The sequence below is a fragment of the Silene latifolia genome, chromosome 8 (genome assembly GCF_048544455.1).
Source record: "Silene latifolia isolate original U9 population chromosome 8, ASM4854445v1, whole genome shotgun sequence".
Classification (NCBI taxonomy): domain Eukaryota; kingdom Viridiplantae; phylum Streptophyta; class Magnoliopsida; order Caryophyllales; family Caryophyllaceae; genus Silene; species Silene latifolia.
Genome location: NC_133533.1, coordinates 112,341,933 through 112,354,229, shown reverse-complemented (window position 1 = coordinate 112,354,229; position 12,297 = coordinate 112,341,933). Strand labels below are relative to the sequence as shown.

Sequence of the window (12,297 nt, the reverse complement as noted above, 5' to 3'; positions counted from 1 at the left end):
CACCCTACCCAACACGCCTCAAACAGGAAAACGAACCCCAACAAACTTGATCAAACCCCAACAAAGAACAGCCGGACGCGACCAGCCAACCACGAAGACACGGTCCAACCAACAACCACCAGACACTGAGACTCCAAATTCTAAAACGAACCCCCCCAGGACCATCGGCACACGTGCAGCTCAACTAACCTAAAAACACAACAGGCCGAGAAAAACCACCAGGAACATGGACCAATCTGGTGGAGGGGAGGGGGCGAGGGGAAGGGGAAACACCAGATCGTCCCAAAAACAACACCCTTAACAGAAGAGACCACCCAGATGAGCTATGCTCATCGACCAGACACAACGACGACCGACAACTTCGCGACAACAGGACTTATCAGGGGTGGGGAAAGGGGCGAGGGATAGGGGAAACACCCCTGGAGTGCACGCGATACTTCAATGACAGGACAGGGGAACGCCGAACGGATCGACCTCAGCAACAACCACAGCAAAACCATTCAAGCCCACCGGACGAGCAGGACTGAACCACGAACCGACGAAAGAGAGGGGGGAGATCAATCCATAAAAGGCCGCCACAAAGAAGATTCGTGATTAATCACCGGAGATGTGTCAAGGAGTGACCCCATCTCCGGCGATGGGTAGGGGGAGAAGGAGGGGAAGAGATTGGTAAGGGGGAGGCGACGGGTCAGAAGGGGGAAATTAGGGTTTTTTTTTTTTAGAGAGAAGGGGGAGGTTATAGAGAGAGAAGGTGATTTCACAAAATCTTTAATATTAATTAATACATCGAAAATCTTACTTTCGATAACGAATAAGTAACTAATTTTTTTCATCAACAAATTTCATGAACTTTTGTTAGATGAATTGATTTATCATTTTTATCTTTCGTTATGGTTTAAAAATTTTAATTAGGTATGTGGACACTCCACATTGACTTAGCTTACCACGACATTTGAGTGCTTTTTCGACTCGAGGTAAAGGTAACAAATCGGATTAAGACAAAATGGTATCGCACCAAATTTATACAAGTGTCAAGACAGATACATGTATCTACAATAGGCCTTTGATTAGGGAGGAGGTGGTGATAGGGAAGGTGCACGGTGGTGGCGGCAACGAGGGAGCGACGACACGAGAGGGACCGATGGGGATGAGCTTTTCAGAGACGATTGTTAGGGTTATACGAGGTGGGGAAGAGATGTGGTGACAAGGTCGTAAGGGTGGGGGATGAGAATTTTGGTGAGGGAGGCATTGACATTATGACCACAAAGGTGGAGGAAGGTGGCTGAAGGGCTGCAGATAAAAGCTGAGGGGCAGTGGTAGACCGGTGGAGTTATGGGGCTAGCTGGGGTGCTCGTCTCCTATGACAGATGGAAAATTTGAAATTTTTAGTTAAAATTTTCCATTGTTTTCCGACCTCCCGTTAAACCATTGCTTGTTCTCCCCTGCTAAAAGTTTTCACCCTGGTAGGTTCAATTCCTGGCTCCGTCATTGATTATGACCTTATGGGTCAAGGTGGAGCTAGAGCAAAGATAGGGTTGAGGTTTGATGAAGGTGGAAGCACGGTAAGGCATAGGGCAAATGGTGATGTTGGGGGTGGGGGTGGGAATGGCGTATTGGGGAAAAATGAGGTGGAGCAGGTGGTATAATGGTGTGATGGAGGTTGAAGCAAGGCGGGACGCGGTGGTAGAGTTAGTCGTTCCTAGATAGCTGAGCCTGCAGCTCGGTGGCGATGGAGGTTAGGTTAGGGTGGGTGATGGTAGTATGTACGTGGTAGATTTTTTGTTTTTAATTAATGAATTGTGGAAGACTGAAATGAGTAAAAATATATTAAAAATTTAGCGGGATAAAATTAAAAATACGTATATATAAAAGAGTAAATTATATAAACAATGGAGCTATGAACATTAGATTCCACTCCTCCTTAATTTGCTTCGTATGTGAGTGTGTAAGGGTGGGCAATTACATTAAATACATTTACTCATACACCATTAACACCAACACCATGTTTATAGTAATGTCTTAACTCCTTGTCTAATTAAGGTAATCCATCCATCATATAATAATCGTAATCTTGGCATTTAACAATGAAACAGCTCGCATAAATTGGAAATTACCACTTCATAAATAGTGAATAGTCATAATAATTGTCATTAAATGCAATCGTAGGAACAAATTAAACTAATAATTGCTCATTTAACCACTCCCACTCACCTAGACATTGGCTTATTCCAAACTACAACAAAACCCGATACACTCAACCGACACACCCCATTCCTCACCCAATTGGTCTCCCTTGTGACGGGTTACCATTTGTGACGGATATTTTGTGAGATAAAATGGTAACAAAATGGGTTAGTGGAGAAAGGGGACCACATGAATAGTGTTGCAGAAAGAGAAAAAGTGGGTACATTGTGAGGTAAAATGGTATCCGTCTTCAGCTTGTGACGGATATGTCATGTCTTCAATGAGAATTTGTGTTCCTCACCTTACATTGCCTAAAAGTCTATAATCAAGGAATGAAGAAAAGTGTCAAATTTCATTTAGAATAATTGGAAGTTATAGTAGGAATAATATGAGTGCAATGATTTTAGAGGGCATCTTTGAGCCCAAATATTACCACATTAGTTTCATATATAACATAAAAACTAAACGAGAGCTTTTTTAGATAATGAATCATGTTAACCGACTATGAATCATATTACAACTAAGATTTTGCTTTTGTTGATATGGGTGTCCATAAAATGGCTCGGACCGACAAAATAGGGTAAACGGTACGGTTCAGTGGGGGCTGAATACATTCCGATATGGTCTTCGGACCCACAAATTTGTGGTGACCGGTCCACTTCAACCTCGGAAACAATCCTCAAATCACCATTATTAGTCGAACTGATCCAGTCCAAGTTCGGAAACGACCGCACATAAAGAGTTTCGATATGAGTCCCAACCTCACCGATCCAATCTTCGATTTTGGGGTAAAAGGCTGTCTATTGACTCTAGTCTCCACGTTCAACCAATCACGGGTCTGGTACCAGACCAGTGAATACCCCTACTTGACGTTACTATTGTGACTAGTATTAATCCCGCGTATGCATGCGCGGTATTTATACATCCTTTAGTTTGTATTGTATTATTTATAGATTTTAAGTTGACACATCATTATTTTTTCATATTTTAATACGAGGATAAAACATTAAAATGGAAAACTAATCAAAGAAATGAGTAAAGTCATGAAATGTGTATTTTAATAACTTTTCTTACTACAAATCTAATAATTTCAGTTTGTAAATTTTCTTAAATAAATTTAATGACTTTCTTCTTGTCACAAAATTAATAATATCAGTTCATAATTTTTTTTTACACAAATTAAGTACGTGGTTCGTTTTTTTTTTATACGAGACTAACAATATAAGCTTATAGGTCTTCAATATAGAATTTTTTAGATTTAAACCAGTTTTTTTAATTAAAAGAATATAATTTGGCTAAAAAAATATTATATCTTAATTAAAAGATAATAGTTTAATAACAATAAAATCGATAATCATTTAATAAAAATAAAGTTTTGTTTATTTATTTAACCAGATAACTTTTGAAGGAAAAACTATCGAGAATTTGTATTATTGAGTACAAAGGAGATCCTTATTTAACCAGATTCCATATGAAAGTAAAACTACTAATAATTTATATGGTCGGAGATTATATTAATCTAGAATTACCTAAAATATCATATTAAATCATAATGTAATTCCCCTACAAATAAATCCAAAATAGGAAAATAATTAATTATACAATTTCAAAGACAAAATCCCAAAAGAACTCAAATAAGAGAGAGTATACATACAACAAAGACGGTAGGGAGCGTCCATAAAACAGATTACAGTTCACAACATTCACATCACTCTTCCCAGTTTTCCTGTTCTTCTTCTACCTCTTCACTCTTCAATCTCTTTCAGATCCCTAAATTTCTCTCACTTTTTCCCCAAATCTCATCTACCCTTTTCACAAATCACCCTAATCAACCCACCAAACCCATCAAAATCCAATCTTTCACACTAAATCCCCCCCAAAAATCATCAAAAACCCAGAAAAAATCATGTCTTCAGGTGTTGGATCTTTAAGCGATGGTGTGATTAAGAAAATAATCTTATCATACACATACGTAGCAATCTGGATCTTCCTAAGTTTCACTGTAATTGTTTACAATAAATACATCTTAGATCGTAAGATGTACAATTGGCCATTCCCAATTTCCCTTACAATGATTCACATGAGTTTTTGTTCTTCACTTGCTTTTCTTCTAGTTAAAGTATTTAAATTTGTCGAACCGGTTTCGATGTCAAAAGAAGTTTATCTATCTTCTGTGGTACCCATTGGTGCATTATATGCATTCTCACTTTGGTTATCAAATTCTGCATACATTTATCTATCTGTTTCCTTTATTCAAATGCTGAAAGCCCTAATGCCTGTTGCTGTTTATTCTATTGGTGTTATGTTTAAAAAGGAGAATTTTAAAGGTCAAACTATGGCTAATATGTTGTCAATTTCTTTTGGTGTCGCCATTGCTGCGTATGGTGAAGCTAAGTTTGATGCTTGGGGGGTAACCTTACAGCTTGGTGCAGTCGCTTTCGAGGCGACTAGATTGGTTATGATTCAAATTCTGTTAACTTCGAAGGGAATTAGTTTTAATCCAATAACATCATTGTTTTATGTTGCACCTTGTTGTTTGGTGTTTCTGTCAGTCCCTTGGATCTTGGTTGAGTACCCAATTTTAAGGGATAGTTCAAGTTTTCATTTTGATTGGTTTATTTTCGGGACGAATTCGCTTTGTGCATTTGCATTGAACCTTGCTGTGTTTTTGCTGGTTGGGAAGACTTCTGCTTTGACTATGAATGTTGCTGGTGTTGTTAAGGATTGGCTGTTGATTGCGTTCTCGTGGTCGGTTATTAAGGATACTGTGACTCCTATTAACTTGTTTGGGTATGGATTGGCGTTTTTGGGTGTTGGGTTTTATAATCATTCTAAGTTGCAAGCACTTAAGGCGAAAGAAGCTCAGAAGAAGGCTGCTCAAGCTGATGATGAGCAAGGTCGGTTGCTCGAGAATAGGGATGGTGATGGCAAGAAGAATGAGAACCAATCTTAGGGTTTGGATTTCGGTTCGAAGGAGTTTGAGGGATTTGAGCTGGATGGGTTTTATGATGATGATTAACTTAGAGGGGTTTTAGGGTACTAGTATATCTGGATAATTGCGATTTCTAGGAATCGCAGTATGGTAGTTGTTATCAGTAGTAGTGATAAAACTATTGGCATTAGTAGTTCTTATGTTATTGTACTCTTATATTATATTGTCCACAGGGAAGGCAATGGTGGCTTGTGGTTCATTTCGGCGTTTGTCGATTGTTCATGGTGGTGCTTAAGTTGTTAGAGAAATGCTTTGAGCCACATTGCCATTCTCATATTTTTGTTACTTTGTTCTTGTTTCAGTTGTTAAGTACTATTGTTATTTTAAATTATTAATGGAGGAACTTTTATTTATTTTTGTCTATTTACATTCTTATGAAGCATGTTTCTTTTGCAAAGCTTGTTTCAAATGCAATTCGATTGATTTAGCACGTCTGCTATTTGACCTGTTTTAATCTTAGACGGATATAAAAAGGTTTAGAAAAGATCTGGCTGTATGAGAAGTGTGAAGTTGTTTATTTGATGTAATCATCAGTGAGTGAAGTTGATTAGTGTCATGGAAATCATGCTGAACTAAGATGAGTGGCATTGGTAGAAATTGCAGATCTGGTACTGAGTATCATGCTGATGACAGTGCTTGCAGTTTAGGCATTGCCAATAATGTGATGCTAATACTGACATGCTTTACCTGTGTGCATTTACTAGCTCCTACTATCTTGTTCAGCTCTGTACCCTTTTTATGGAGTACTTATTATTGGGGGATTGAACTGTACATGGGTCATGGGTGATGACTAATACCATTATACAAATGTTCTACACCTGGCAAAGGAGTCAATCGGGTAGGGCCAGTTCGGGTCTTTCATTGATTCCGGGTTCATTCAAGACGGATTGATTCATTTCAGGTTTCGGGTTTGTTGGTCGCGTCTGTTTCAGGTCAAGCGGGTCGGGTTATTTTGGGTCAGGACATTTCCGGGTCAATGAATGGAGAGAAAAAGCCATTTTAAGTATTTTCGCCTTAATTAGAGTTATGTTTTGTCGGGTCATTTCCGGGTTAGGTGGTTTCAATTTGGGTCATTTCGGGTCGGGTCAGTTATAGGTCAAGAAAGCTTGGTTATGTTCGGGCCGGGTCGGGTTAATCGGATTTCAGGTCACATTCGGATGATGTAGCTCGGGTCTCGGGTTAACCTTTTCGGGTCGGGTTGCTTTTGCTAGAACTAAAATGTTCACAAAGTTATAGAATATGACGGACTTATTGTATTACACGGTATTTTTCTTGGTTAAACATTCATTTAGTACGAGATCAGCTGATCTTCTGATTAGTACTATGCCATTTCTTATGACTTTATGAGACTGGTTGCATTAGTGTCCGAATTCCGAAAGAAGATGTAATTGTTTTATGTTTGTTAAGATCTTACTCTTTGGAAAGAATAAACACCATGGAACATTATACAATATACTCCTATGATTATCATTCTCATACAATGATGTAGTCTTGAATATCTCATTGAAATCCTTTGTCTTTGGTTTGGTTAGGTGACCAAATTGTGGTACCTTATTTATTGGTGTGAGGATTAAATACTTTTATGAGCTTAATTAGCTATGGGTCAACATCTAGTACCTTTTAATTACCATTATGTTTGGGCATCAAATAGGGTGCTAATAAAGTGCTTGTGTTCTTCTTCCACCTCATGAGTCAACATCAAGCATCCTCTTGTTTAGAATCGCCATTACTTAAGATGACTCTCACACCTGATTAAAATAGAGGTGGAAATAAAAGAAGGTTGTGAGAGGTCTTAACTTAAGACGGTTTTAAGCAAGACCAACTGATTTTCTCTTATGCTTTGTTTGTTTCCGACTATTTTCCTCCTTGTGTACTATCCTTTGGTAGTACCTTGGCTTACTTAACTTGATAAACATATGGAGAAAATCGTTGCTTTTCCGTGTTGTCCTAGTCCGATGGGTCGTATTTTAACAACACAACTCGAGTGCTTGTAAGGAAATTGCGCTTGCATTGTGAAAATTCGATGAAAAGACGAAAATGGTTACAAAAAGGTACATCCAATCCAAGCTCACAACTTTGATTTAATTTGAAGGTATACATTGGGAATATATTAAGTAAATGCAACTAAATACAACACATCATAAACACTCCCAACATTTTTCATAGCAGAAAGGGGTAAAAAAAACTCCTGCAGGTAATTTCTCAGCATTTCTCCTCACCATGTCCAACATATGAGCCATTACCATTACCATTAATCATCTTAAGAGGCTTAGATGATTCCGGCTTCCTTTTAGGTTTGTACCAAATCGCGCAAACCATAAACACCGCGAAATTAACTAAACTTAACAAAGCTAACAAAGCATAGAAACAATCAAGTCTCCCATAGTTAATGTTATCAGCAAGCCAACCCTGGCTGTCCTTGGAAGCTGTAATACTCGTCACGATAGATACGAGAAAGCTACTTAGGAAGAACCCGAGTGATAAGGTGGTTAGGAAGAGACCGGTGCTCATAGTTTTCATCGATTTAGGGGATTGAGTGATGAAGAAATCGAGTTGTCCTGTGTAGATGAAGGCTTCCCCTGCTCCAACTAGGAAAAACTGTGGGATTAAGTAGTAGACTGAAATTGGGAGGTTTTGTGTGTTCCTTCCTACTGATTCCGCCACTGAGAGTCTCTTCCGTTCTGCTAAGGCTGCGACTGCCATCCCGAATATTGACATCACTAGTCCTATTGATATTCTTTGCAAGTTTGTAAACCCTGAAATCACAAGTTTATGCATAAGTACTTTTTTGTGAACGGTAAAAAGATGTAATTACATAATATTACGACCTGATCTCAATTATCGTTAGCGACATGTGGTAGATATAATGTGAGCTGGTGAAGCACATTTTGTTGAGGATCTTAGCAATTTAGCATCTTGTTATTGCATCACAATTATATAAAATTAAAAGTTCAATGTCACAACATGTGACATTGCATGTGCATAAGTGGATCATACAATCATATAAAACATAGTATTCCAAAATCTTACTAAAATTATTATTCCAAAAATCTTAGTTACCAAACCCATGTCTTCTTGTATAATTATGTTTTATATATCCACTCAAAACATTCTATGAATGTTTTATATTCTCATCCAATAATTTGCAGTCCACATTATTTGTATTTCAAATTAAATGTTTAATAGTATTAATATTATTCCAAGTAAATAATTATTTTATTGTCTTTTTTTCAAGTTTGTCCCAACTTATATGCACTTTGTTTCTTTACACCCTTGCATGCTCATAAAAACATTAGTGATATGTCCATTCTTGGACCACCATTTACCCAAAACATAGATAATGGCCAGTGACGGATCCAGGAATTAAATTTTACGAGCTCCTAAGAGGAAGCCGATATTTAATACCATGAAGCTAAGTTCAAATTCTGCCTAGGGCCGAAATATCAATTTTACCTATGTTTCTAATCATAATTAGTTTTTTGAATAAAAAGTTATTGCGTGGAGTATATTATTTTTTTTCTCTTGAAAACCTCGCCGGGGCCATTGCCTGGTCAATCTGTGTTTAGCTTCGTACCAGCTTATAAACTACGAGTCGATTAAAATGAAAGGCTTAATTAATTACCTGGTTTGCCCTTCCAACTCTTCCAAAGAGGCACAATAAGACGATCATAAACAGCCAAAGAAAGAAGAATTGCAGCAACAAAGAAGACAGTTAGAGAACCAGCAGGAATTTTAAAGCTTCCTAAAGATCTTTCCATTGTAGAAGCTTGTTCTACTGAAAATGTTATCATTTGAGCATATGTTGTCCAAAATATTATAGTTGTAGCCCAAACTGGTAGTAACCCTGCCATCATCTTCACCTCCTCGATCCTCGTAACCGAGCATAACTTCCATGGGTTTGCTGTCATGGACCCGTCACTGCCGTTCCTCTCGAAATCGTCTTCGGTTACTATGGCTGCCTTGTCTAAGCACCTGTTTTTGCATTATTAGATAGATTAACTAAGTATTCATCTAACAAATCTAAAAGGGCCTAATTTAAATGTCAAGTTGAAGCCCAAATTAGTTTTTTTTTTTTTTTTCTTTTTCGGTGTGAAGTGAGCCACATAGGCAATTTTAATGCTGACCAGATTTGAACTCAGGTCATCATGAACATCACCTGTCATGACTTTACCAATTAAACTAGTTGATATCAACAGTTGAGGCCCAAATTATATAACATGCGAATTTTGGACCCGTTATAGTTATTTAATTCATCCAGACTGATCAATATTATTTAATTCTGGGCTACGATGAATAAAGCAGAATGACACATTAAATGGTTTACAACTATACAAGGCACGTAGGTAATGTTGTTATTCGAGTTTTGATTAAGAAACTTACCCAAACTGATCAGTATGTTGAATTCTTGAAGAATCAGGGCAATCTTCATACAACATACTAACATCATAAGGCATTTGCAACTTAGCTTTCCGAATAGCACAAGCAATAACTTGAAGAATATGAACAACAGGACTTCCGGCACTCTTCTTGTATCGATATTTCTTCGTACCTCCAAGAAATATAGCAATGGCAATCCCCATTGAAACAGAGCAAATCCCATATGCCCAACTTCTTCCTACCTCATCTTGTACCCAAACGAGGACGGTTACCGCCATTAAAGTCCCTAAGCTTATGAAAAAGAAGAATCTGCTGAAAAATGCGGTCATTTGTGCCTTTTCCTTCTCATCTTTCTCGTCAAATTGATCACTTCCGAATCCTGATACACTTGACTTTAATCCCCCTGTCCCTAGTGCGATGAGGTACAAGGCTAAGTATAATATACCCATTTGGAAGTCGCTTGCTTTTTGGCATGTTTCGCTTTTGTTCATGTCGCATGGTGGTGGTCGGAATTCTGGTAGTTTGGTTGAGAGTGCTAGCATTCCGGTCCCCTGAATCGTAAATCATTGTATTAGACAATAAGCCCGCAAAAAGTCAAGCAAATTAAGAGCATGTTTGACCTCGATTCTCAAAAATGAGTTTTTGTTTTTCAAGCTTAATTTTTCAAAAGTGTTTTTCAAAAGAAGAAACTATAAATAGCTGCTTCTATTTCTATGGGGCAAAAATATGGATTTTTAGCTTTTGAGATTTTTTTTTTTAACTTTTAGAAAATGACGTGTATGGACAAAAAGTGTGTTGAGTCCAAAAACACTTTTACAAACTAGGCCAAACACACACTAAAATAACTCACTAATCAAGAGTCGTTCGAGATAATTCTCCACAGAACACAACTCTAGGCGGTAAAGTCAACTAGCAGATGTCAAATAACTTAGTTGGTAAAGTCAACTAGCAGATGTCAACTAGCATAGTTGGTAAAGTCAACTACCAGATGTCAACTAGCTTAGTTGCCATAAATAGTTCACTAGGGCATCCATAAAAGGAATACGTAAAGAATTGAGTAGGACAGACAATATAAGAAAAAACAGAAGAAATATGTAGTAGTACGTACCAATAATTGGACAACCGCGAAAATGGCAATGGTCTTAAATCGACCAAGGAAGGCATCAGCAAGAAAGCCACCAAGCAAGCAAAGGAGGAAAGAAGTCCCCATGAAATCGGTGACGACGTTGGCCGAGGTTGAACTAGGGAGATGCATTGTTCCTATGAGGTATGTCACAAGGTTCACTGCTATCCCCATTGTTGAAAGTCTTTCACACATTTCAATTCCTGTTTATTATTGTTATAAGAAGCATAATTAAGTTTGATTAGTGATTAAATTTTGAATTATAATCAAGGGTGAAATGATAAAATAATAGTTTGTTATTAAAAGTATTGTATATTGATAATGTTAGAGATCTTTGTAGGAAGAATTGTTGAGTTTCTTTCATTAATTATACAAATTAATATCTTCTATTTAAATTAAAGGTAAAAGATAAGTTAGCTACCATTCTTATAGGGTGAAAATTTGGTAGAAATAGAATAAGCTACCATTTTTAAAGGAATTGCCTAGAGGCAGTACCAGAAGCATATCGGTGTTTTTAAAGTGTGCCCTAATAAGAACACGCATTATTAAAAACCATATTCTCATGATTCTCTAATTAAACTAGTAACAATGATTTCATCTTTAAATTCCTCATAAGAGAATTGTGAGAATATTTCCTCATTTGAATTCTTAATACGTGCCATTAGGATCGACGTTAGAAAATCCGTAAAAGCTAGATTAAATAAAAGCAATCTTTGACGATGAAAAAGTTAATGTTAGTAATGGAATGTTTGCTAGGGAGTAGGGAGAGAATTGCATTTAGTTTTGTTCTAAGTGGAAGTTAAGCATGAACTTAATTAGTTAAGTAAGACTTTTATTAGTTTGAATATTCTAACGAACTTTTGCATGATTCACCAACTTGATGCCATACTTTTTGAAGTTCGTTCACTTACGTGATCAAGCTACTTTGTACTCGTAACATGAACATGCATGTGTCAACACTAACATAAAATATTATTCATAAAAAATGAGTTATGAAGAATTGAGGTAAACCTAAGATTAAAGCCGCGGGCACCCAACCGCCGGTCTTAGACCGGTCAGCTGGGGCGCCCTTGTAGTCCTGGGCATCAGCCACAACCCAACTTAACTTTCCTTCCTGATGAGCCATGATGAAAATATGACGAAATTAGTCGCTTCTCGAAATTTGTTACAAAACAAAAGTTACAATGCTTTAATAATTTTAGTAATATCTATGAGAATGTTGGTTTTATGTTTGTTATTTTTTTGTGGAGAAATATTAGACACTTGTATGTGTTGTGTATGCTTAAGACTCACAATGGAATTAGACTTGGGAAGGTTGTCTTATATAGGGAAAGAATGTAGGTAACTTTTGTTGTTAGAGATTTCAATGAAGAAAATTAATTAAATAATTAAAAAAGGAAAGTGGCCTACCATTAGTGATTGTTTTAGACAGATAGAACAGCTAGTTCTTGGCAGAATGGGAGGGATGGATCAAGCTTATCCCATTTAGAAAGTTCTAGCTTAGGGCACTATAAATGTGTTCTATTTAGCACTAGATATTTAATTGTTTATTTATTTTGTTGAAATTTAATTTATTTGTGTATGGTTTTATAAAATTGAATAGGGTTTACAAAAGTTGATA

The 12,297-nt window shown here is 37.1% G+C and overlaps 2 protein-coding genes across 2 annotated transcripts; one reads left to right on the top strand and one right to left on the bottom strand.

Annotated features, from left to right (window-relative positions):
* The first annotated feature begins 3,834 nt into the window (after window positions 1-3,834).
* LOC141597393 (putative sugar phosphate/phosphate translocator At2g25520) lies at window positions 3,835-5,529 on the top strand. Its single transcript, XM_074417848.1, has one exon. It carries the CDS (start codon window positions 4,091-4,093, stop codon window positions 5,135-5,137), a length of 1,047 nt encoding a protein of 348 aa, XP_074273949.1. The 5' UTR covers window positions 3,835-4,090; the 3' UTR covers window positions 5,138-5,529.
* Window positions 5,530-7,236: 1,707 nt separating this feature from the next.
* On the bottom strand, window positions 7,237-12,032 carry LOC141597392 (protein NRT1/ PTR FAMILY 6.2). Its single transcript, XM_074417847.1, has 5 exons — window positions 11,688-12,032; window positions 10,662-10,879; window positions 9,557-10,104; window positions 8,799-9,148; window positions 7,237-7,932 (listed from the first exon to the last, which is right to left on the bottom strand). Exons 1-5 carry the CDS (start codon window positions 11,800-11,802, stop codon window positions 7,379-7,381), a joined length of 1,785 nt encoding a protein of 594 aa, XP_074273948.1. The 5' UTR covers window positions 11,803-12,032; the 3' UTR covers window positions 7,237-7,378.
* Between the last annotated feature and the right edge of the window lie 265 nt (window positions 12,033-12,297).